Source organism: Papio anubis, chromosome 12, assembly GCF_008728515.1.
Source record: "Papio anubis isolate 15944 chromosome 12, Panubis1.0, whole genome shotgun sequence".
NCBI classification, from domain to species: Eukaryota; Metazoa; Chordata; class Mammalia; order Primates; family Cercopithecidae; genus Papio; species Papio anubis.
Window position 1 is genome coordinate 69,232,287 of NC_044987.1, and position 27,171 is coordinate 69,259,457.

Consider the following 27,171-nt stretch of genomic DNA (forward strand, 5'->3'; position numbering starts at 1 on the left):
ACCACACAAAAAATACCAGAGTAATTACTTCCCATTACTGAACATGATGCCAATACTCTTGAGTGGCTCATGATGAACTTTTCGTTGTATTATTTGAACATTTAAAAATATTATTGAAAATTTAAATCTATACTGTCTAATATCTTCTTCCAACCCTCATGTTGCCCACGAATAAAACTCTTTCAAGTCTAGGTCTGTATACTTCACAATCATTTTTTCTTCAAGTTTTATAAGACATAAGACAGTGGGTAGAAACAGTAGATATCTTACTGGTTCTGAGAAAAATCACAGTAGACATTAAAGCTTGCTACTTCCTTTTTCAATTTAGTGAGGACAGACACTTTATATTATATTCTATACATGGTGATAGCAAAGTAAGAAGAGGTATACTTCTGGAAGAAATCCATTTTTTCTGGAAGATGAAAAATTTCAATAAAAAATTTCATGTTTTTATTATTTATTCTGTTGTAAAAATTTTACTTTTAAATGTGTATGTCAGGAATTATTTGATGGTTCTGGAATCCTCCTGTAATAGGGTCCAGGATGATTGGTGAACTAAGGCCAAGGCAGAATCAGAATTGAAACAGACTCACACAGGACAACCTCCGTAGCCTTGCCCCCAATCTTCCACAGCATGACTTTCTAGGAGATGGGATGCCTCCTCCCTTCAGTACGACCTTCGCCTTCACCTCCTACTGTCTCAGAATTAGAAGAGAGGGCATTGTTCCTTTTGTCAAACACGTGCTGCCTTTATCTGTTTGTGGGAAGTGTTACGATCTTCTAAAACAGAAAACGTACTTTGAGGGGCCAACAGGAATAATCAAATACCATGCTACTGTACAATAAATTAGAGCCTGGCTCAGTCATAATTATGTTTCCTTTCTCACTGTTTTCTTGCAAAATAAATGATCAGTTGATTTTTTTTTTTTTTTTTTTTTTTTTTTTTGAGACGGAGTCTCGCTCTGTAGCCCAGGCTGGAGTGCAGTGGCCAGATCTCAGCTCACTGCAAGCTCCGCCTCCCGGGTTCACGCCATTCTCCGGCCTCAGCCTCCCGAGTAGCTGGGACTACAGGCGCCCGCCATCTCGCCCGGCTATTTTTTTTTTTATTTCTTAGTAGAGACGGGGTTTCACTGTGTTCGCCAGGATGGTCTCGATCTCCTGACCTCGTGATCCGCCCATCTCGGCCTCCCAAAGTGCTGGGATTACAGGCTTGAGCCACCGCGCCCGGCCGATCAGTTGATTTTTAATGGCACTACATAACCTACTAAAGACTGCTCAAATTAGCAACTTTCTTTTAACTTCTATTCCAAAATAGGAATTCTGCAACTTCACCTGATCTTCACATGATTCTCTTGTGCTGTCTCATTCTTTAGCTTTTCTTCACTTTGTTATTCCATAGATTTTTCTTCCATGTTTCTGACCTCTATTCTTTTTTCTTTTATCTTCTTCCAACAGAATTTGGTAATCATCTCTCTGTAGAAGTCTCTTGAATTTATATTTTTAGCTGGACCTATCTTTCAAGTTAAAATTTCAAGTTAAAATTCTGCAATTTTCCGTGTTTCTGGACAGATCCACATAGAAGTCCAAGCTACGGGTAGCCTGTTTTATTATTAATAATTAATTAGGAAATCTTTAAAAAGTGGATTTCTGCCTTTTTTTTTTTTTGAGACAGAGTCTCACTCTGGAGTGCAGTGGCACCATCCTGTTCCTTCTGCCTCCATTTCCAGTCACAATTCCCAGTAAGTGATTCAAGTGTTTTTTTTTTTTTTTGCCTGTAATATTTATGTCATCTCATACTTCACTCACTGTTTATCTCATTCCCACATGCAAGACAAATGCTCATTTACCATTCATGGGCATATATGTCACAATTTTTGGGAAGTGTTCCTTGGGTCACCAGGAACTAATGTATTCTTACAGTACTTAGATTATATCTGTTTTAGAATACATATGCTATAATTTGTTTTACTAATCTATCTTCTCTGTACATGCGTGTGTTTAAGGGTGGAGATTTTGACTTGTTGGACTTTGTAGTCCTAATACTCAGGACGTGGTAGTATAGGACTTCAATGTCTCTGAACTGAACGGTACTATATTTCTTTTGGAGTAGAGAAAGAAACAGTCTTAGTAGGCTGCCTCATTCTTCTGAAGAATGAACAAAAAGGTCCAAACCTTTTTTCATCATATAAAAAAAAACTGTCCATCACATGAAAAAAGTTAATCATCACACAAAAAAAGTTGACAAGTTCAGAAAAATATTTCATAAATTAAAAATTAATAAATATTATAAAAATAAATTTAATAAGATTAAAAATACTGTTTATTCACTGAAAAACACAATTTAATTGTTGTAGAGCTTCTGAGTAAATTGCCCCAATTTCCTTCTATCACTAGTTTAAATAGTACATATAAACTAATCTTAATAAAGAACATTAGTTCTAAACTAATTATAATAATTCACAGTTTCTCAGAAGCAGAAGTTTTCCAGGAGCAGTAGGATAGAGTGACAGTCTTTCACAACTAGAAAGGAAAAGTGGGAGAAGCAAGGAGAGGTTGTGCTGAAAGGGAAGAGGAGGAGGAGGAATGCTAAACTGTCTTAAAGAACAAGAAGAAAATGAAGGGAGGAAATAAAAGCAATACACTAATTATCTGACCATTCTAAAATTCTGCTGTGCTGGAAAGATGTGCTGTAATAAACACATTCACATCTTTTCCAGGCCAAATTTGGATTCAGCCAGCAATGATACTTGTCTTCACTCTCAAACATTTTTCTGCTAATTTGTTTTTAAGTTTAATATTTGGTTTACAGCAGAAAAAAAGATGAAAAAAGACCCTTCATCACCCACTCACTCCCCCATCTTTTGTTTTTTGTTTTTTTTTTTTTTTTGAGACGGAGTCTCGCTCTGTCGCCAAGGCTGGACTGCAGTGGCCGGATCTTGGCTCACTGCAAGCTCTGCCTCCCGGGTTCCCACCATTCTCCTGCCTCAGCTTCCTGAGTAGCTGGGACTACAGGCGCCAGCCACCTCGCCCGGCTAGTTTTTTGTATTTTTTAGTAGAGACGGGGCTTCACCGTGTTAGCCAGGATGGTCTTGATCTCCTGACCTCGTGATCCGCCCGTCTCGGCCTCCCAAAGTGCTGGGATTACAGGCTTGAGCCACCGCGCCCGGCCCCATCTTTTTTTTGGGGGGGCAAAAATATAATCCCTTGAGACCTATTGTAGGAAATGCAATGTATCCAGATCATGAAGTCTGAAAAAAAAAACAAAATTCTTTTCCTATTTTGTAAATTTTTAAGAATCTATCATTTACCAATTAAAAGTGATGACTTATGAAATATCTACTTTTTATATTTCTATAAGATTTTTCTTCTAGCCACAATATCAATACTATGGAAAATGGGCATATTTGTATTCCATCAGAATTACCTACAAACTCTCATATCTATAGTAGGACAATCAGGATCCATATTAATTACTAAGGCAAAGCCAGTATTCAAGAAACTTCTGAATTATCAGTGAAATACAAAAGTGTATTTAGTGTAATTTTGAAAACTATGTTTCCTATTAGAAATATGTGAAAATGGCCAGGCATGGTGGCTCATGCCTATAATCCGAACACTTTGGGAAGCCAAGCGGGAGGATCACTTGAGCCCAGGAGTTTGAGACCAGCCTGGGCAATAGAGTGAGATGTCATCTCTACAAAACAAAAAAATTTTAAAAAATTAGCTGTGTGTGGTGGTGCATGCTTGCAGTCCTGCTACTGAGGAGGCTGAGGTGGTAGGATTGCCTAAGCCCAGGGGATGGAGGTTGCAGTCAGCCAAGATGGCATCATTGTACTCCAGCTTGGGTGACAGAGCTAAAAACCCGTCTCAAAAAAAAAAAAAAAAAAAAAAAAAGAGAGAGAAATATATGAATATTTGAAACTTATAAATAATACTATGTAACAATTAATTAAACCATAACATCTTGACTTTGCCCCCTCTAAGCCAAAACTTAATGAAGTATCCTTGCTGGTTATATGTGTGAAAATGGCTGAAGAAATTAGAGAGTAGGAGTGATGCCAACTCAATATCTCTAAGCAAAAATATTTTTTAAAAGTTTCTAGAGGTATGCTTCATAAATTGTAACTCATTTGAAGAACTCTATTATAGTTAAAGAACATGAGGTTTGAAATCAAACAGAATTGAGTGAGTCCTGATCTGACATTTACTAGCTAGGTAATATAGATTCTTTCCAAGCCACATTTCCTTCACCTTAAAATGAAATAAAATTTCATTGGGTTAGATTAGGTACTGCAAGTCAAACGTAGCATCTTGTATGCAGTAAAAGTTCAGTAAATATTAGCTCTCTTTATTATTCCTATCATCTTCCTCTGGACCAGTCCTGAGGGTAATGATTATGTGCTACTAATCTGTGATTACTCTGAAACAGACGTAAGCACAGGGCTTGCCATATCTAATAAACTGAAATCAAAACTGAAAGTACCATATAAACAACAAACATAAGTATAAAAGATTACATTATTTTTCACAGTAAAAGTAATCCTGAGAATTTAAACCTGCCTGTTAAGGTACCACCTTCAAAGAAGGCTTCCATAAGAGTTAGTGAATCACATGCAACTTAGTAAAAGAGGAAAGAAGGAAGAAGGAACTGTAGGCTTACAATCTAGGGGACAAAGTAATTTGTGGTGGCTGTTGCATGACAAATTCCAAAGGATCTAAGACAGGAAATGTTACAAGTGGGAAATCTTGAACACTTTGACACTAAATAAAACTCTAAAAGATAAACATAACCTTTCATCTGGGCTAAAGAAATATTCTGCTCATATGAGATTAGTAGGTACGTATATGCCATCTTTTCATTAAAAATATAAATGGAGTAATTAAAAATAATTAGGTATGTGCTATTATGAGAGGATGACCAAGACGTACTACTAAGTGAAAAAATCAAGGTGTGAAAATAGTGTAAATGGTTTCTTTTTGTTAAAAAGATACTTTTTTAAAAAATTATTTTTTATTTTTATTTTGAGACATAGTCTCGCTTTGTCACCCAGGCTGGAGTGCAGTGGCATGATCTCGGCTCACTGCAGCCTCTGCCTCCTGAGTTCAAGCGGTTCTCCTGCCTCAGCCTCCCGAGTAGCTGGGATTACAGGTGCACTCCACCATGGTTGGCTAATTTTTGTATTTTTAGTAGAGATGGGGTTTCACCATGTTGGCCAGGCTGGTCTCGAACTCCTGACTTCAAATGATCCACCACCAAAAAAAAGAAAATTTTAACCTGCATATGCTGGCAGTAATGCATGACTCTTCCCTGGCCCCTCACCCCCACTCCCACTCCTTTTCCCCAGGAAGGAAACCAATGGTTCAGAGGAAATGGGATGAAAGTGGAAAAGGGAACTTTTACTTTGCATTTTGTTCCTTTCTGTACTATCTGGAATATATATATATATATATGAATTTTTTTATTTTTTTTTTAAGATGGAGTTTTGCTCTTGTTGCCCAGGCTGGAGTGCAATGGTATGATCTCGGTTCATGGCAACCTCCACCTCCGAGGTTCAAGTGATTCTCCTGCTGCAGTCTCTCATATAGCTGGGATTACAGGCATGCGCCACCATGCGCCGCTAATTTTGTATTTTTAGTAGAGATGAGGTTTCTCCATGTTGGTCAGCCTGGTCTTGGACTCTCGATCTCAGGTGATCCACCCGCCTCGGCCTCCCAAAGTGTTGGGATTATAGGCGTGAGCCACCGTACCTGGCCCGTGTATATATATATGTATATATATATATATATATATACACACACACACACACACACACACACATAACTTTTACTTAAGATAATGCCCATCTGGTTGGTGGCATTGCGGATCAGTTTGATTTTTAAAAATTATCTGCAGTATTAGACTATTAATATAAGTTCCTAGGGACCATGTCAATGTTTGATTAATGTTGCTGCCCATGATGTTGCCTGTCATAGTAGCTTTTTATATTGAGATACCCAATAAACTTTTGTTCCATTGAAAAAAATTAATAATGTTATTTAAAATATTTTAAAAGTAAGTTTAAACAAGACAAGCAGCTGAGTCCATTCTCTGAAGCAATGCTAGCAAGACCCAGGAGTTTATACTGGCTAGACAGTATGAGGATGGCTAATTTGCAATTTGTGCCCAGGATAATGCAATTTATATCTACTTCCTTAATCAACAAATCTAATATGCACTAGAAATAATTTTCCAAAAGGTACAGATTTAGAAAATATCCGAGAATCAGTGTGATCTACCTTACCTAACCCCTCTGTAATCAATGCAGTACTTCTTTCTTCCAAACTTATCCTTCTCTGTCTTGCTTTGTGATACTGGAACTGGCCCTTATAAACATTTCTCCTTTGCTAAAATGCAGAATATTAAGCTTTGCCAGTAAAGATGCTGAAGGAACACTGCAGTAGGAAGTGGATTCTCTTCCTAGTTCTGGTGTACTTTCTCCTTCTTGCTACTGTGGTAGGCACCTACTGGTGGTGTGTGGGACTACAGTGGCAGTGCTCACTATCTATAAAGTTTCAGCGGTACCCCAGGTGGTAGCTTCCTATCAAGTTTCACTGGCACCCTAGAAGTTTCAGGGCCATCCTAATGGGTGGCTTCCTAGCAAGTCTTGCCAGCACTCCAGCAGGCAGTTTACTGCTTGCCAGTTCTGGTCTGTTGAAATTTTATGCCATCCAGTGGCCACAACACCTCTCCAACATGATCTGAATCAGCCTAGATCTGGGGAGGGGCTTTCTTCCAAGTCTGCTTCTTTGTTGGGTACTATGCCTGAGCTCTAGAGGCAGTAGTTGCTCCCTATATTCTATTCCTGTACTCTTAAGAATTCTCTTTACCTCTTAGTAGTTAATCCCCTATTACTACTTAATAACTCCCTATATTAAAATTTCTGGTCAGGTGTGGTGGCTCACCCCTGTAATCCCAGCACTTTGGGAGGCCAAGGTGGGCAGATAGCTCGAGTTTAGGAATTTGAGACCAGACTGGGCAACATGGTGAAACTCTGTCTCTACGAAAAATTACAAAAATCTGCTAGACGCGGTGGCTCACACTTGTAATCCCAGCACTTTGGGAGGCCAAGACAAGAGGATCATGAAGTCAAGAGATCAAGACCATCCTGGCCAACATGGTGAAACCCCGTCTCTACTAAAAATACAAAAATTAGCTGGGTGTGGTGGCATGCACCTGCAATCCCACCTACTCAGGAGGCTGAGGGAGGAGAATTGCTTGAACCTGCAAGGTGGAGGTTGCAGTGAGCTCAGATCGCACCACTGCACTCCAGCCTGGGCGACAGAGCAAGACTCCACCTCAAAAAATAAAACCAAAAAAAAAAAAAGATTAGCTGGGTGTGGTGGCGTGTGCCTGTAGTTTCAGCTACTTGGGAGGCTGAGATGGGAGGATCACTTGAGCCCAGGGGGCAGAGGTTGTAGGGAGCTAAGATTGTGCCACTGCACTACAGCCTGGGCAACAGAGTGAAACCCTGTCTCAAAAAAATAAAAATAGGCTGGGCACGGTGGCTCATGCCTGCAATCCCACCACTTTGGGAGGCCGAGATGGGTGGATCACCTGAGGTCAGGAGTTCGAGACCCGCCTGACCAACATGGTGAAACCTCATTTCTACTAAAAATACAAAAAATCAGCCAAGTGTGGTGGTGTATGCCTATAATCTCAGCCACTTGGGCAGCTGAGGAGAACCGCTTGAACATGGGAGGAGGAGGTTGCAGTGAGCCGAGATTGCGCCACTGCACTCTAGCCTGGGCAACAAGAGCTAAAACTCCATCTCAATAAATTAATAATAAAAATAAAAATAAAAATAAAATAAAATTTCTCTGTTCAAATTACTGGTGTGATTTCTGCTTCCTGATTGGACCTTGACTGATTCATCCCTAAACCAAAACAATCCAAAACAAACTCATCCAACAACAAACCATGCCAACCACAAAAAATCAAATCCAAGCCCACCACTAAAACATTAAGTATGTATGATTACTCTGCTAACAGAGAGAAACAGTATGGCAGTTACCAAACTTGTTACCTTATTGCTTCTTGAAGCTGACTGTGCATGTGGCTGAATAGTAAGTGAGCTGCTACCACAGAATTACTGTACATTATTGCATATTTCAAAAGGACGTATTAAATGCATTGTTCCAAGTGTGGGTGGTTATCTAATGCTTTACAAGTCTTTCACGGGAAAAGAAATTTGCTGATTTTTGTCTGCCATAAGAATTAATCTATTTATGAAAAAGCATAGATATAACTGTAATAAGTGACAGAATTTTAAAAAATCACTTTGAACATTCTGGAAAATTCTCAGAAGGTTCACAGAAATTACCAGTAAAGTTAAACTCTAATTTCCGGCTTCAATGTCATTCATTCAATAAATATTTGCTGAGTGGCCCTGGAACATAGCAGTAAAGAAGACAGACAATATCCCAGCCTCATGGAATTTACTTTCTATGGTGGGGAAAAAACATGTAAACAAACCAATATGTAACATAAATTCAGATGTTTTAAAGTGTTATAAAGAAAATTAAGGAAAAGGATGTAATGGGTGTGGGTGCTATTTTAGGAGATGATTTAGTGTTCTATATTAAATTTCCTACACATAGCAATAAATGTTATAATAAATATAACCACAGATATATCTTAGGCATACTACTAAGAGGACAGGACTCATGTAGTTCCATAATAAATCAAACTGAATACATTTATGTAAATCGTAACAAGCTTATATATGGACCAATGAAACTTACCCTATAGAAAGCACTGGTCAAAGGGAGTAATGCTGCGGCAATGTTATATTCTTCTAAACTTGAACAATCCTTTAAGCAAAACAAAGACAAAAGAGCATTAGGATACTTTTACCAGAAATCACAAATATATGGGAACTAACATCTGGAATACACTGTTTACTGTCCTATGGGGTTTTTACCTTTTTATTTTTATTTTGCAGAGGACCTGATGGAGGGGTTTGTACTTTTATTCCAAACTGCCATTAAGGCATAGCTAGGTAAGTTTTGGGGTAAAAAACTGTGTGTGAAGCACATTCTTTTTTTTTTTTTTTTTTGAGATGGAGTCTTGCTCTGTTGCCCAGGCTGGAGTGCAGTAGTGAGATCTCGGCTCACTGCAAGCTGCGCCTCCCGGGTTCACACCATTCTCCTGCCTCAGCCTCCCAAGTAGCTGGGACTACAGGCGCCCGCCACCACACCCAGCTAATTTTTTTTACTTTTAGTAGAGATGGGGTTTCACCACATTAGCCAGGATGGTCTTCATTGCCTGACCTTGTGATCCGCCTGCCTCGGCCTCCCAAAGTTTTGGGATTACAGGCATGAGCCACTGTGCCTGGCCCACATTCTTTTGTAAATAATGTAAAAGTACATTTGAGAAAGGTATTTTCATACACTATTGCTGAGTAGCCACTTTTACTTTCCTCCTCCACAAAGATTGTGTTAAAAGTTGTGTAACTTACACAAATTTTTTTTGGAGGGGGTTTTAGTATGTTTACCAACTATATTCCATTGAGACTAAGATACATTTTTTGCACATTTTAACACTTCTGAGATTGGGATCATCTTATAATTGACTGGAGGTATTTTTTTCTCTCTCACTGTTATATAAAAAGGGTTATCTTGCAGGCTGGGTGCGGTGGCTCATGCCTGTAATCCCAGCACTTTGGGAGGCCGAGGCAGGTGGATCGCCTGAGGTCAGGAGTTGGAGACCAGCCTGGTCAACACGGTGAAACCCTGTCTCTACTAAAAATACAAAAATTAGCCAGTCATGGTGGCGGGCGCCTGTAATCCCAGCTACTTGGAAGGCTGAGGCAGGAGAACCGCTTGAACCCAGGAGGCGGAGGTTGCAGTGAGCCAAGATCCTGCCACTGCACTCCAGCCTGGATGACAGAGTGAGGCTGTCTCAGAAAAAAAAAGGAGGGGTGGGTGGCGTGGGGGATCTTGCTATTGATCAGACAAGATATATCACTGATTCTAAAACCCATTGAGTGAAATGCTAATGAACAGAAAGTTCAGGAAATCTCAGTGGGAATGTAAAATGGCACAGTGACTGTCTATAGCAATTCCACACACACAAAAAATAAAGAAATATATAATTACTGTATATTACAGTTATTCTTCTGGGCATATACCCAAAAGAATAGAAAACAAGAACTCAAACAGGTTTCTGTATACTCATATTCACAGAAGCATTACTCACAATAGGCAAAAGGTAAAAGTGACTCAGTGTCTACTGACAGATAAGTGAATAAACACAATGTGGTGGAGAGAGGTTCCAAGATGGCTGAATAGCAACAGCTCCAGTCTGCAGCTCCAGTGTGAGTGAGGCAGAAGACGGGTGATTTCTGCATTTCCAACTGAGGTACTGGGTTCATCTCACTAGGACTTGTCAGACAGGAGGTGCAGCCCATGGAGCAGGGCGGGGCATCGCCTCACCTGGCAAGCACAAGGGGTTGGGGAATTCCCTTTCCTAGCAAAGGGAAGCTGTGACAGATGGTACCTGGAAAATCAGGACACTCCCACCCTAATACTGCACTTTTCCAATGGCCTTAACAGATGGCACACCGGGAGATTATATCCCGTGCCTGGCTCAGAGGGTCCCACACTCATGGAGCCTCACTCACTGCTAGCACAGCAGTCTGAGATCGAACTGCAAGGTGGCAGTGAGGCTGAGGGAGGGGTGTCCACCATTGCTGAGGTTAGAGTAGGTAAACAAAGCCACCAGGAAGCTTGAACTGGGTGGACCCCACTGCAGCTCAAGGAGGCCTTCCTGCCTATGTAGACTCCACCTCTGGGGGCAGGGCATAGCTGAACAAAAGGCAGCAGAAACTTCTGCAGACTTAAACGTCCCTGTCTGACAGCTTTGAAGAGAGTAGTGGTTCTGCCAGCATGGAGTTTAAGATCTGAGAACAGAGCCGGGCGCGGTGGCTCAAGCCTGTAATCCCAGCACTTTGGGAGGCTGAGACGGGCGGATCACAAGGTCAGGAAATTGAGACTATCCTGGCTAACACGGTGAAACCCTGTCTCTACTAAAAAATACAAAAAACTAGCCGGGCGAGGTGGCGGGCGCCTGTGGTCCCAGCTACTCCGGAGGCTGAGGCAGGAGAATGGCGTAAACCCGGGAGGCGGAGCTTGCAGTGAGCTGAGATCCGGCCACTGCACTCCAGCCTGGGCGACAGAGCCAGACTCAGTCTCAAAAAAAAAAAAAAAAAAAAAAAGATCTGAGAACAGACAGACTGCCTCCTCAAGTGGGTCCCTGACCTATGAGTAGCCTAACTGGGAGGCACGTCCCAGGAGGGGCCCACTGACACCTCATATAGCCGGGTGCCCCTCTGAGACGAAGCTTCCAGAGGAAGGATCAGAAAGCAACATTTGCCGTTCTGCAATATTTGCTGTTCTGCAGCCTCCGCTGATGATACTCAGGCAAACAAGGTCTGGAGTTGACCTCCAGCAAACTCCAACAGACCTGCAGCTGAGGATCCTGACTGTTAGAAGGAAAACTAACGAACAGAAAGGACATCCATACCAAAACCCCATCTGTATGTCACCATCAAAGACAAAAGATAGATAAAACCACAAAGATGAGGAGAAAACAGAGCAGAAAAGTTGAAAATTCTAAAAATCAGAGCGCCTCTATTCCTTCAAAGGAATGCAGCTCCTTGCCAGCAACAGAACAAAGCTGGATGGAGAATGACTTTGATGAGATGAGAGAAGAAGGCTTAAGACGATTGGCAGTAACAAACTTCTCTGAGCTAAAGGAGGATGTTTGAACCCATTGTGAAGAAGCTAAAAACCTTGAAAAAAGATTAGATGAATGGCTAACTAGAATAAACAGTCTACAGAAGTCCTTAAATGACCTGATGGAGTTGAAAACCATGGCATGAGAACTACATGACACATGCACAAGCTTCAGTAGCCAATTTGATCTAGTGGAAGAAAAGGTATCAGTGATTGAAGATCAAATGAATGAAATGAAGCGAGAAGTTTAGAGAAAAAAGAGTTAAAAGAAATGAACAAAGCCTCCAAGAAATATGGGACTATATGAAAAGACCAAATCTATGTCTGATTGGTGTACTTGAAAGTGATGGGGAGAATGAAACCAAGTTAGAAAATACTCTTCTGGATACTATCCAGGAGAACTTCCCCAACCCAGCAAGGCAGGCCAACATTCAAATTCAGGAAATACAGAGAACACCACAAAGATACTCCTGGAGAAGAGCAACTCCAAGACACGTAACTGTCAGATTCACCAAAGATGAAACGAAGGAAAAAATGTTAAGGACAGCCAGAGAGAAAGGTCGGGTTACCCACAAAAGGAAACCCATCAGACTAACAGCAGATCTCTTGAGAAAAACACTACAAGCCAGAAGAGAGTGGGGGCCAATATTCAACATTCTGAAAGAAAAGAATTTTCAACCCAAAATTTCATATCCAGCCAAACTAAGCTTCATAAGTGAAGGAGAAATAAAATCCTTTACAAACAAACAAATGCTGAGAGATTTTGTCACCACTAGGCCTGCCTTACAAGAGCTCTTGAAGGAAGCAATAAACGTGGAAAGGAACAACCAGTACCAGTCACTGCAAAAACATACCAAACTGTAAAGACCATTGATGCTAGGAAGAAACTGCATCAACTAACGAGCAAAATAACCAGCTAACATCATAATGACAGGATCAAATTCACACATAACAATATTAACCTTAAATGTAAACGGGCTAAATGCTCCAATTAAAAGACACAGACTGGCAAATTGGATAGAGTCAAGACCCATCAGTGTACTGTATTCAGGAGAGCATCTCACATGAAGACACACACATAGGCTCAAAATAAAGGGATGGAGGAAGACCTACCAAGCAAATGGAAAGAAAAAAAAAAAAACAAAAAACAGGGGTTGCAATCCTAGTCTCTGATAAAACAGACTTTAAACCCACAAAGATCAAAAGAGACACAGAAGGCCATTACACAATAGTAAAGGGATCAATTCAACAAGAAGAGCTAACTACCCTAAATATAGATGCACCCAATACAGAAGCAGCCAGATTCATAAAGCAAGTCCTTAGAGACCTACAAAAAGACTTAGACTCCCACACAATAATAATGGGAAACTGTAAAACCCCACTTTACACTGTTGGTGGGACTGTAAACTAGTTCAACCATTGTGGAAGACAGTGTGGTGATGCCTCAAGGATCTAGAACTAGAAATACCATTTGACCCAGCCATCCCATTACTGGGCATATACCCAAAGGATTATAAATCATGCTACTACAAAGACACATGCACACATATGTTTATAGTGGCACTATTCACAGTAGCAAAGATTTGGAATCAACCCAAATGTCCATCAATGACAGACTGGATTAAGAAAATGTGACACATATACATGATGGAATACTATGCGGCCACAAAAAAGGATGAGTTCTTGTCCTTTGTAGGGACATGGCTGAAGCTGAGCCATCATTCTGAGCAATCAATCGCAAGGACAGAAATCAAACACCGCATGTTCTCACTCATAGGTGAGAACTGAACTATGAGAACACTTGGACACAGGGTGGGGAACATCACACGCTGGGGCCTGTCATGGTGAGGAGGGAGGTGGGAGGTATAACATTCGGAGATACACCTAATGTAAATGACGAGTTAACGGGTACAGCACTCCAACATGGCATATGTATATATATGCAACAAACCTGCACGTTGTGCACATGTACCCTAGAAATTAAAGTATAATAATTTTAAGAAGTATAAAAAACAAAACAAACAAAACACACAATGTGGTATATAAGCACACACACATAGATGTATGGAATATTCAGCCTTAAAAAGAAATTCTGACACATGCTACCACATGGATGAACCTCGAGGACATCATTATGCTAATCTTTTTTTTTTTTTTTTGAGACAGAGTCTCATTCTGTCACCCAGGGATGGAGTGCAGTGGCATGATCTCAGCTTACTGCAACCTCCGTCTCCCAGGTTCAAGCGATTCTCGTGCTTCAGCCTCCCGAGTAGCTGGGATTATAGGCGCATGCCACCACACTTGGCTAATTTTTATATTTTTAGTAGAGACAGGGTTTCATCATGTTGGCTAGGCTGGTCTCAAACTCCTGACCTCAAGTGATCTGCCTGCCTCAGCTTCCCAAAGTGCTGGGATTACAGGCGTGAGCCACCATGCCCAGCAGATATTTTCATACAGTTATATTAACCAGTTCTTCCTCTATCTGGCAGTGGGGTCCAACGTGGCCAGAATCCAGAATAGTGCCCACAATGGCTGCAAATGTGGCAACTGATTTCCCTAGTGGCTGAAGAATAGTGATTAAAGCCCTGACCTTAGACAATGTAGCTATCTCCATCAAAAGTCCTCATCCATCCATTATTTTATATGTTTGCATGAAATTATTTTAAACTCATAGAGCTGGGACCTTAGACATCAATTATTCCCGTGCAATTCCTCCACTTTCCAGATTAGAGAAAAGAGGCATAGATGTCAGCCACAGAACCACAACTGGAATCTAGATTTATCTACCTATTGGTGTGGTGTTTTCTCCTCTAGACACTGCCTTTTGTACTTGCTTTCCTTTAATTTGTGAGGTAGAAAATACGGATTGTCTGAACTTCCAGCACTAATTTTAGGGTGGTGAGAACAGACCTGACCAGGAGAGCAGCAAAAAGCTTAGAGCTGCCTAAGTGCACTAATGCCCGGGACAAGCACTCTAGAAAGCAGGAGGAAGAGTCAGAAGGGAAAGAGAATATACCACAGATAATCTTTGCCTATTTCAAACTACTGCTGTGGATGGGGAGGTTGTAGTACTGCCCTGAGGAAAAAGGAAGAAACTTTCTTTCAAGAGCTTAGCCTAGAAGTGGCTATCTAGTCTAAAGCCAGTCTTTCTAGCCTGAGTGCTTTTGGTACTAGGATCAGCTAAAAATGTTTTCTTTTTTTTTTTTTTTTGAGACGGAGTCTCGCTGTGTCTCCCAGGCTGGAGTGCAGTGGCGCGATCTCGGCTCACTGCAAGCTCCGCCTCCTGGGTTCACGCCATTCTCCCGCCTCAGCCTCCGAGTAGCTGGGACTACAGGCGCCCGCCACCACGCCCGGCTAATTTTTTGTATTTTTAGTAGAGACGGGGTTTCACCGTGTTAGCCAGGATGGTCTCGATCTCCTGACCTCGTGATCCGCCCGTCTCGGCCTCCCAAAGTGCTGGGATTACAGGCTTGAGCCACCGCGCCTGGCCTAAAAATGTTTTCAATTGAATTTCATGTATTGTCAATTCCGAAAAACAGTTTAGAATCTACTGCATGTTCTATTGCAATGACTACTGAAACAATAATGGCTGGGCACAGTGGTTCACGCCTGTAATCCCAGCACTTTGGGAGGCTGAGGTGGGTGGATCACCTGAACTCAGGAGTTCAAGACCAGCCTGGGCAACATGGTGAAACCCTGTTTTTACAAAAAAATACAAAAATTAGCTGGGCACAGTAGCCTGTGCCTGTAGTCCCAGCTACTCAGGAGGCTGAGGCAGGAGAATCACTTGAACCTGGGAGGCAGAGGTTGCAATGAACTGAGATGGTGCCATTGCACTCCAGCCTGGGCAACAGAGTGAGATCTGTCTTTAAAAAAAAAAAAGTATTATAAGATACATCTCAGCAGTAAAAAGTCATTCTCATATGCTCACATTCTGTGACCCAATTAAAAATAAAAAGGTAAAAGATAGGCTCAAGCTTTCTATATTATGCTAAAAATAGTATTTTAACTAATTCATCCTATTGAGTAAATGTTTATTGGAGAAATGAATAAGTGAATAAATAAAGGAATAAACGTAAGGAGAATAATGAGAAAAAGGAGCTAAGGACAGAAACTTGGGAAAGATGTGTATTTATATAAAGGGAGTCAGGAAAATCAAGATGGGGAAGGAGAACTGTTGAGAATGGATCATAGATATTAAGAGGAAATCACCAATAGTGTTACATGCTTTAGAGAAAGTTTAGTAAAATAAACATTTAAAAAAAAAAAGAGAGAAACTGATGAATATAAGAGGTCACTGGTGACTTCTGAAATTATTAGGGAACAGGTGAGTAGAATAAAACAAAAGGCCCTGACTATAAATCTTCAAGGTTGAAAAGGAGAGCAATAAAATAGCCACTTAGGCTGGGTGTGGTGGTTTATGCTTATAATCTGAGTACTTTGGGAAGCCAAGGCAGGCAGATTGCTTGAGCCCAGGAGTTTAAGATCAGCCTAGGCTATATAGGGAGACTCTGCTTCTACAGAAAAATTTAAAAAATAAAAAATTGGCAGGGTATTGAAGGTCCCAGCTACTCGGGAGGCTGAGATGGGAGGATCACTTGAGCTTGGGAGTTTGCAGTTGCGGCAAACTATAATCACGCCATGACACCCCAGCCTGGGTGACACAGACACTGTCAAAAAAAAAAAAAAAAAAAAAAGCTTTGCTATTACATCTAAATTTATTGTCTAATGAATCTTGATAGGGCTCAACTAGATGAATGGTGAGATTTTATCCAATCCTTTAATTCTTGAGAATTAGAAGGGTCCCAAGTACACTAAAATGGAAACTCCAATGGAGGAGAGAGAGGAAAAAGAAAGATCACTAATAGACTGAGGACTCTGAGATACGTCTGGTAGTCAATATGGTCCCCATTTCTAAGGCAGGATTAGACCCTGAAAACATCATTAAAAGCAAATATCTAGAATTTATATTAAACAGCAAGATTCCTGATGATATCATCAGATATAACATATGAGGAAAAAGAAGCTTGGTTCTGCAAGGAAGACTCAGGACTTCCTATTTTTATGGCGGGGGGAAGGATGAATGGGGAAAGCTCTTTAAACTATTCTGCAAATACTAGTTCTGTAGAGCACTGATAGCTGTTACTTGGGGGGAATTGGGGAAATGCTGAGTAAACAAAATCAAACAAGGTTTTCCTTCTCTTTCTTCTTTTTTTTTTTTGAGATGGAGTCTCGCTCTGTCACCCAGACTGGAGTGCAGTGGCGCTATCTCGGCTCACTGCAAGCTCAGCCTCCCGGGTTCACACCATTCTCCTGCCTCAGCCTGCGGAGTAGCTGGGACTACAGGTGCCCGCCACCACGACCGGCTAGTTTTTTGTATTTTTAGTAGAGACGGGGTTTCACCCTGTTAGCCAGGATGGTCTCGATCTCCTGACCTCGTGAATCGCCTACCTTGGCTTCCCAAAGTGCCGGGATTACAGGCGTGAGTCACCGCGCCTGGCCTTCTTTTTGTAAAAAAAAAGAAAAAACCAAACCAAACCAAACAAAACAAACAAACAAACAAAAAACCCAGGATTTTGCGGGAGTTTAAACTGTGACTCTATGAAGGGAATTCGGCATACAACATTTGTAAACCCAATTTAACTGAGTATTTTAAAAGAAGGCAGTTGTAAAATACATTTTGGAAAATGATTATTTAAGATCATCAAAAATCCTATGATAGAATTCCAATCAAAATGTTAAATGAGTTCTAAATTTCGTTTCAAAGAATCAATATGTCAGTATGTTCAATTCTTTGCCTTCTACTTTTAAACTTAACTTCCTCATAAAGCAACCTTTCTCGATTACTGTTCCACCCTGACTCATTCCGGTTACCTGTTCCACCCTGACTCATTCCAATTACCTGCTACCTGCTCTGCCCTGACTCATTCTCCACCCTGCATAACCATTTTTGCTGCCAAACCACTCACCCTGTCACTCTCTTCAAATTACCCAATAGGAATTAGTTTAACCTGTGCCGTCTAACCCTAGCCAACAGGGAAACGACGCAGCAGCAGGGGCCACGTGCATCAGGAATAAGAACCCCTTCCCCTCCCTTGTCCAAGTGTGAGCTCACCATTGCTCCATCTGTAAGGGCACACACTTCTATAGAAGTAACTTGCCTGGCTGAGAATTAAAAAGACAATTTTACATTTGAGTGCTATTTCTTTTGCGGCACTGAAATCTTATTTATAACAAAAAGAATTTAAAAATTTAAAAAAATTTTTTTCTTAGAGACAGGATCCTGCTCTGTCGCCTAGGCTGTGCAGGGGCACAATCATAGTTTACTGCAGCCTTGAACTCCTGGGCTCAAGGGATCCTCCCGCCTCAGCCTTCCAAGTACCTGGCACGCACCACAGCACCCAGCTAATTTTTTATTTTTTTATGTAGAGGCAGAGTTTCACTATGTTGTCTAAGCTGGTCTTGGACTACTGTGTCCTTCTGTCTCCATCTCTCAAAATGCTGGGATTACAGGCATAAGCCATGACACCCAGCCCAAAAGATCATTTTAAAATTTACTTATAGATTTTTATTTCTTGACTTATGGTTGTTTTCCTAATCTGATAGGCAATTTTTCTAAAAATAATTTTCAATGATAGATAAAATATTTTAAAATCTTTAATACAATGCAATAAATTGGCAGGAAAGCAAGGAATATGCAGACCAAAATATAAGTAGAAACTTGGAAAGATAAACAGAGCACTGAAGCTAAATTTTAACTTAGGAACTGGTGGTGAGCAAATTTTAGTATTAGTTTTGAACTCAAGGGACTCAAGGGACAGGACAAAAAGACTAGCATTTGCTAAAGGCAGAAAGTCATTTAGGAGAATATAAACCAAAAATGAAATGCTGAGCCCCACAACCAAATGAATAGACCCCTGGCCAAAGTGATCCCAGGAAACGTGAAAAACTGAATTCCCGGCCATAACAGGAAGGGAGGTCGGACACGCCTCATTAGCCCCCTCCCTTTTGGTGTTTAGGTAAAATTACAGATCTGACAAAACAGACTCTTGGTGGCAATAAGATACCATATTATAAACACGACCTAAGGCCATGCAAGGCAGGGGTTAAGTCATACCCTATAAACCATAAAATCTCATTAAAGGGTTTTTTTTTTTTTTTTTAAATTTTTGTATTTTGAGACAGGATCTCACTCTGGAGGCTGGAGTGCTGTGGTGTAGTTTGCGCTCACTGCAACTGCGACCTGCTGGGCTCAGGTGATCCTCCCACCTCAGGCTCCTGAATAGCTGGGAAAACAGGCATGTGCCACCACGCGCAGGTAATTTTTGTATTTTTTGTAGAGATGAGGTTTCACCATATTGACCAGGATGGTATCAAACTCCTGAACTCAAGTGATCCACCCACATTTGGCCTCCCAAAGTGCTGGGATCATAGGCATGAAAACACGTTTTTAAAATTATCCCAGCATAAAGCAGCTTCCTTTCCAACCTGACTCTGATACAGCATCACATGATAGATAGGAGACCCTGAAGGAAATCAAAATATTTTTCTTTGACATATTTTGAAATGGCCCTGCAAAGTCATCTGTTGTGGGGGAAATTTGCATCTGTAGAGACTCTCCATTAATGCGGCCAGGCCTTCCCTTTCTAGGACTTTCTCAGCTGTGGGAGAGATTAACTCGGAGTCTGACACTTTTATGGTCTAAAAAGAGACATGTACCATCCATTCTCTCTGAGGGCTACTACCTATGAGGCTTCATCTACATAATAAAGGCTTTGACCTCCATGACCCCCTTATCTTGACTCAAGCATTTCTTTCTACTGACATCAAGTATTTATACAAAGCTTAATTCTTTCAATCAGTAGCCAATCAGAAAATCTTTGAATCCACCTATGACCTGTAAGCCACCACCCCACAAGCTATCCCACCTCTTTAGGATGAACCAAGGTACACCTTCCATGTATTGATTTATGATTTTACCTACAATTTCTGTCTCCCTAAAATATATAACATTAAACTGCAACCTGACTGCTGGGCTGTGGTCACTCCTATTGGCTCAGAATAACCCTCTTTAAAATATTTTACAGATTTGGTTTTTCAGTTAACAAGAATGACAATAATCCTGGGATCTCTAAAGCCACCTATGACACCAGATAGAAAGTCTGAGATGGAAGAAGATAACCGAGCCAAAAAAGAGATAAATATGTAGGTAAATCTAAACACACACTGACTGTATAAAACAATGACAATACTGTCTTTTGATGGCAAAGAAAATTAAGATACAACTAAACTATACAACCATGGTAGCATAGACTTTGTAAGGGAGTGGATTGGAGTTAGATTTTGATAAATCTGATAGATTTTGATAGATTTTGATAGACTTTGATAAATTAAGTAAGCATTTAAGAATGTCTGTATTATCACCAAAGAAATAGAAATAGAGTGGGTTGCAACTTCCAAACTAGTGGAGAAAAAAATGGAATAATAGGAAAATAAAAAAAACATAACAAACCTGAACCCAAGGGAAACAAAAACGAAGTGGAAAAAGAAACTCAGAAAAGGGAAACAATCAGAAAAAGAAAAAAATAAGATGGTAGGAATAAATATGTTAGTGGTGGCAAATATCTGAGTATCACAGCACCAAATACGTTGCCAGTCAAGGTATCCAAGGTATTACTGATGGTGAATCCCTATGGGTCTGCAGCAACCTTATTTCTTGCCTCCTCAGAAGAAAGAACTGGACTGAGGAGCATAAGGCAGAAAAAGAGACCAAGGCAAGTTTCAGAGCAGGAGTAGAAATTTTAAAAGGCTTTAGAACAGGAAAGAAATGAAATAACACTTGGAAGAGACCCAAGTGGGCACGTGAAGGTCCAGTGCCATTTTAACCTTGATCCTAGGACTTTATACGCTGGCTCCTTTCCCATGATTCTTCCTGTAGGCTGGACTACTCGTAAGTGCAGTGCCCTCCTTACACTTGGGAGGTGAGCATGCACAGTGTGTTTAGGAAGTTGTATGCATGCCCATCTGTGGCTTTCTTCCCTTTTTGGGTGGTGTGCCCCTGTAAGGTCATACTCTGCCATTTTGTCTCTTAATGCTCATGCCCAGGAAGTTGCTTCTCCCTGGTGCCTGCATTCAATTAACACTTTAGTGTACCAGGTGTGGACAATCAGGAAATGGCCTGTCCCTGGTGCCAGCTGCCAATTTATCACTTTTAGAGAGGCAATGTGATAACTGCCCAACCATCACCTGACATTCCTAGTGGGTGGGGGACAGCTTTCTCCTGCCTCACTCATGCCTGTCTAACTACTTGTAACAAATACAACAATAGCACAAATGGACCAAATGTTCTGGTTAAAAAAACAAAGATTGACACTGAATCTAAAACCAGAATCTAAATATTTGTTGCTTATAAACAACATATATATAAAACTTAAAGATACACAAAATTTAAAGGATAAAAAAATATGTACCAAAAGAAGTTGGGGTAGCTACATTAACAATCAGACTATAAAATACTCTTTAAAGCAAAATGCATTACTAGGGATAAAATGAAGCATTACATAATAATAAATAGCTCAATCTACCAGAAAGCTATAACAATTTAAATGTGTATAAACCTAGTAACTAAGCCTCAAAGTATATAAAGCAAAAACAGATGTAAAAGGAAAAATAGATAAAATAGATAAATTTACAATCATGCTAAAATATTTTAATATACCTCTCTCAGTAACTGATAGGTCAAGCAGGTAGAAAAATCAGTCATCGTATAGTAGATTTAAAGAAATACTGCAAAAGTTAGAGCTAATAGATATGTACAGAACACCGTATATAAAAACTTGCTTGCTCTAATGGACACTGCACTCTAACATTGTACCCAGAACTGTTCACATGGATTTAAAAAAATTGACCTCGGCCGGGCGCGGTGGCTCAAGCCTGTAATCCCAGCACTTTGGGAGGCCAAGACGGGCGGATCACGAGGTCAGGAGATCGAGACCATCCTGTCTAACACGGTGAAACCCCGTCTCTACTAAAAAATACAAAAAACTAGCCGGGCAAGGTGGTGGGCGCCTGTAGTCCCAGCTACTCGGGAGGCTGAGAAAGGAGAATGGCGTAAACCCGGGAGGCGGAGCTTGCAGTGAGCTGAGATCCGGCCACTGCACTCCAGCCTGGGCGACAGAGCGAGACTCCGTCTCAAAAAAAAAAAAAAAAAAAAAAAAAATTGACCTCATACTGGTCCATAAAATAAGTATGAGGGCTGGGTATGGTGGGTTACACCTATAATCACAGAACTTTGGAAGGCCGAGGTGAGAGGATCTCTTGAGCTCAGGAGTTCAAGACCAGCCTGAGTGATGGTAAGAGCTCTTCTACAAATTATTAAAAATTAGTTGGGTGTGGTGGCATGTGCCTGTACCCCCAGATACTTGGGAGGCTGAGTTGGGAGAATCACTTGAGCCCAGCAGGTTGAGGCTACAGTGAGCCATGATTGCATCACTGCACTCCAGCCTGGGTGACAAAGCAAGACCCTCTCTCAAGAACAAAACAAAACAAAAAACTATCAGTAAATTTCAAAATGTTCTGAATCATACAGATAGAGTTGTCAGCTCACAATGCAATCAAGGTAGAAATCACTAATACATGTAAAATACTTAAAATTGTACCTGGTATATAGTAAGTACTCAATAAATGTTATTATCACTGAGGCTAGGAAATGCTTAGCATATCACACTCTATTGTGATTATTTACTTGTCTCTTTACTAGACTATAAGCAATTTAATGGCATTTTTATAGCAGTGAGTAAGAAGCAGTTATCAATATTTATGGCAAGTTGTTGAATGAGTGATGTGCCTTTTTGAATGTCATACAAAGCTGAAAGAACAGTAGAACAAATGATCTTACTAGGTCTTAGATTTCCAGAATTAGCATTGAGCGTAATCAGGATTTTCCTTTGAATAATGATTTTCATTTATTCAACAAATATTTATTGAGTATCTACTATGTGTCCTAATGAACTCAGGAATCTCTTTATCCCAAGAGGGAATACGGATGACAAATAAGAACACATTTTAAAGGGATGAGATAAATTCATGGCTGAATAAGGTACATCCTTAAATTAGAGGGACAATGATGTTCTTTCATGATGTCTCTGTGGGGACCTTTGTTGGAGCCCAGTTACTGGTTAGGCAGATTTTTAAGTTAGAACAAGTAATCTTTTGTTTTAAATTCAAGAACATGAGTTTTACACATAAAAAGAGTGACTGTTAAAACTGAGTAGCATCTCTCCCTCAGTCAAACCTCTGGAAATGAATGTGTGTGAGAAAGGAAAGGGAGAAAAGAAATATGAGTCAATGGGAACTTCCTTCAAAGAGAATATTAAAATAAACTGAAATATTACTTTGAAGGCAGTCATTACCTTGGAGTCATGTTTAGGTTTTTATTTTAGAATACAGTCAGGCCATGTAGGAAAACACTGCACCTTTTTCCTATGTGGTATCACTGCAAGGTCTCCATCTTCTCCATGGATTTTATATAATAATCCCAGAATGTGGCAAAAAGTATGAATCATCTTTTTCTTCCTGACTTATTCCTCACCCCCTTAGGACACTGCTGTGCACAAGAATGTCATCTGTGTCCTAGCACATCTGAATTTCTTTAACAGAAATGCCTTGCATGTTTCTGAAGACTGTCATGAGGCCCAAGGCAATAAAGTTCAACTGACTTGAGCTGTAATCTTCTCCCAAGGAAATGGTTGGGATGCCAAGATGCCTTTTGACTTTGATTTTACAGCAGGGCTTCATTTGTAATGACACTGTCCAAACTTTAAATGACAACAGCTGTGATATGAAGCCCTACACACTCATTTATAATAATTTTCCACAAATTAAAAAAATTAAACAATGGGGAATTTCAATCCATGACCAATTAGCAGGGAACAGGCAATCATAAAACGTTTAGACTAGTAGGCACTATTTATTATCTTACAAAATGTTTACACATTGTAGTGCATGTCTCAAACCTGTGTGCTGGTCAAACGCTGATTGCAAAATATAAATAAAAAATTCTTTGCAAATCACGTTAGAGACATTCTAAGTTAATTAGGTTGAAAGAGGGAACAATTTTACAACAATAAGTCTACAACTATTGACACAGCAACAGCATTCCAGAATTGTGCAGTTATCTGTTGGGGAATCAGTCCATAAATACATAATCTGAAGTCCCCTGTGCTTTGGCCAAATAATAGCATTATAGTAATAAACATACCAAGCATTTTATAAACTTGCAAGGTCTTGAATACTGACACATGTTTTATTCTGAACTTTGCTTTGTAATTTACCTTTAATTTTCCTACTACAATTGAAGAGTGAGCCCTGCAATCTTAATTTCCCATTATCCTCAATTACTTCATACTTTTAACCTAGATACTTTTGAGCTGTTGTGGCCAACATTCCAGTTTGATAAAACTCTGGAATCTCTAAAAAATGTTATATTTAAACATTAAAGAAAAAACTAGATGGAAAGGAACAGTGTGTTACAGAACTGACTTTCCTTTAGAGTTTAGATTAGACACAGCTTAGAAAAAAGTTTTTTTGAATTGCCCAAAACATTGAAAACATTTGCATCTTCTACATAAGGGCAAAAATTAAAAACACAAACTCCTCTTTGTATCATATTACTCTCCTATTCAAAAATTCGGCAATTTTCTGACCATTTTAGAATAATGACCAAACTCTTCTGCCAGGCGTATTAGTCCTCCTCGGTACGGATCCACCTCTATACCCACCTGACCATATGGGCCCCTGTCACAAGCTGCTGCTTTAGTCAACCTATTTTATTTATCACCTTCTATTCCACATCATACTTATTCCTACCATACCTAATATGGCTGAAGAAGCCCATCCATGCTTTGGTTGGTCATTTACATGCTTTCTCCTTGGTATTTTCATATGCATGCCCCCATATTTCTCCCTTCTTTCCAAGTACAATATTAAGCAAAAAATAGGCAAAAGGATTTTTTTTAATACAGTTTCAGCTTCAAGTTATATTTTATTTTATTTTATTTTTTTTTGAGACGGAGTCTCGCTCTGTCGCCCAGGCTGGAGTGCGGTGGCCGGATCTCAGCTCACTGCAAGCTCCGCCTCCCGGGTTTACGCCATTCTCCTGCCTCAGCCTCCCGAGTAGCTGGGACTACAGGCGCCCGTCACCTCGCCTGGCTAGTTTTTTTTTGTATTTTTTTTTTTTAGTAGAGATGGGGTTTCACCGTGTTAGCCAGGATAGTCTCGATCTCCTGACCTCGTGATCCGCCCGTCTCGGCCTCCCAAAGTGCTGGGATTACAGGCTTGAGCCACCGCGCCTGGCCTTCAAGTTATATTTTAACATTAAATAAACCTATAAAACCATAAAGGATGTATCACAGTTTTGAATACCACTGTTATTTATATGTACAATGACTCCCATTGAGATAGAAGGTGAATGCTAGACTTGACAAATAATATTAAGCTTTATTTTAAGTTATTTGAGTGAAAGGACGAAGTCACTTTCAACTTTATATGCCTGGAAACTAGAACACTGCACCTGGCATATGGCAATAATAGTTAGCACTTATTAAGTGTTTACTAAGTATCACACATATTCGAAGTATGAATTTACAGATATTATTTCATTTAATCTTCACAACATCTTGATTAGATAGGTACTGTAATTATGTCCTTTTTGTTGATAATGAAACTGAGCCTCTCAGAGGTTAAATTATTTGCCTGAGATTATATGGCCACAAATGGCAGAGCCAGAATTTGAACCTGGGTAGTCTTACTCCAGTATTTGTGCTTGAAACCTCAATGTTCTCTTGCCTCTCAAGCAAGATATTGAACTGAATATAAAAACGAAGTCTATGGAAACATAATTCATGAAAAAGAAACTTTCTTGTAAATGATAAATAATATCCTCAAGAGAGTTTGAAACTATACATCTATGAAAAAGCAATTAAAAACATAATTGTTACAATTAAACTGCAATGGAAGGGCTTGAAGAAATTTTTTTTTCTTTTTCTTTTTTTTTTTTTTTGAGACGGAGTCTCGCTCTGTTGCCCAGGCTGGAGTGCAGTGGCGCAATCTCGGCTCACTGCAAGCTCCGCCTCCCGGGTTCACGCCATTCTCCTGCCTCAGCCTCCCGAGTAGCTGGGACTACAGGCGCCCGCCACTGCGCCCGGCTAATTTTTTCTATTTTTAGTAGAGACGGGGTTTCACCATGGTCTTGATCTCCTGACCTTGTGATCCGCCCGCCTCGGCCTTCCAAAGTGCTGGGATTACAGGCGTGAGCCACCGCGCCCGGCCCCAAAATTTTTTTTTTTCTTTATGTGTTCATTTTATCTCTATATTTAGGAATTTAAAAACATTACAAAATATAGGGGATGAAATTAAAGCTTCTAAAATATACCTAACAGAAGTACCGGAAATTGTGAATAGAGAAGGCAGATGGGATAATGTAGAAGAAATAATTTTAAAAATTTAGTCTTCAGATGCAGACAGTCCACATAGGACAAATCAAAGAGAACTACACTGAGACACATTGTGGTACAATTTCATTACACCAATGATTAAAAAAAAGACTCTAAAAGCTGTTATAGAGAAAGAGAGAAAAAAAAGCAGTTCATCTACAAAGAAACAAGAATTAGGGGTGAAAAAAAGTTCAACAATGTTAGATGATAGAAAATCACACTGGGCACTACTAGAGGCAGTGGAGAAGGATGGGGGCAAGAGTTGAAAAACAGTTGGGTACTATGCTTACTACTTGGGTGATGGGATGAATCTGTATCCCAAACCCCAGCATTATGCAATATACTTGTGTAACAAACCTGCACATGTACCCCCAAATCCAAAATAAAAGTTGAAATTCCTTAGAAAAAGAAATAAAATCACAAACAGCAATGTTTTCAGAGTGCTGAGAAAAAATACTTAAACATCTATTTTATTTTATATTTAAAAATAATATACAGTAAAATAGACTTGTTTTCTGGCTATACAGATCTATGGATTCTAGTACATAACCACATTAGATTGTATAACCACAGTCGGATTCAAAATACAAAACAGTTCCATCACTCCCCACATTTCTCATTGTCATCTGTTTATAGTCATGCTGTCCTGCATGACTACTAGACCCTGGTAATTACTGGTCTCTTCTCTGACACTATGGTTTTGTCTTTCTGAGAATGTTATGTCAATGAAACTGCACTATTTATAACCTTTTGTGAGTGGCTTCTTTCACTCATAAAAACATCTTTGAGATTCATCCACACTGTTGTATACAACGGTTCATTTTTATTGCTGAGTAGTATTCCATTGTATGCATGTACCAGTGTGTTTATCCATTCATCTGTTGAAGGACATATGGGTTGTTTC

At 40.0% G+C, this 27,171-nt stretch overlaps 1 protein-coding gene across 8 annotated transcripts in view; it reads right to left on the minus strand.

Moving 5' to 3' along the window:
* The window catches only part of SBF2 (SET binding factor 2), a 517,824-nt gene that overhangs the window by 108,300 nt on the left and 382,353 nt on the right, over positions 1-27,171 (minus strand). For all 8 annotated transcript variants that reach the window (XM_003910236.3, XM_017948646.1, XM_009186612.2 and 5 more), the window contains one exon: positions 8,782-8,850. In XM_003910236.3, coding sequence (XP_003910285.3) covers positions 8,782-8,850 — 69 coding nt within the window. The remainder of the gene's footprint in view (positions 1-8,781; positions 8,851-27,171) is intronic.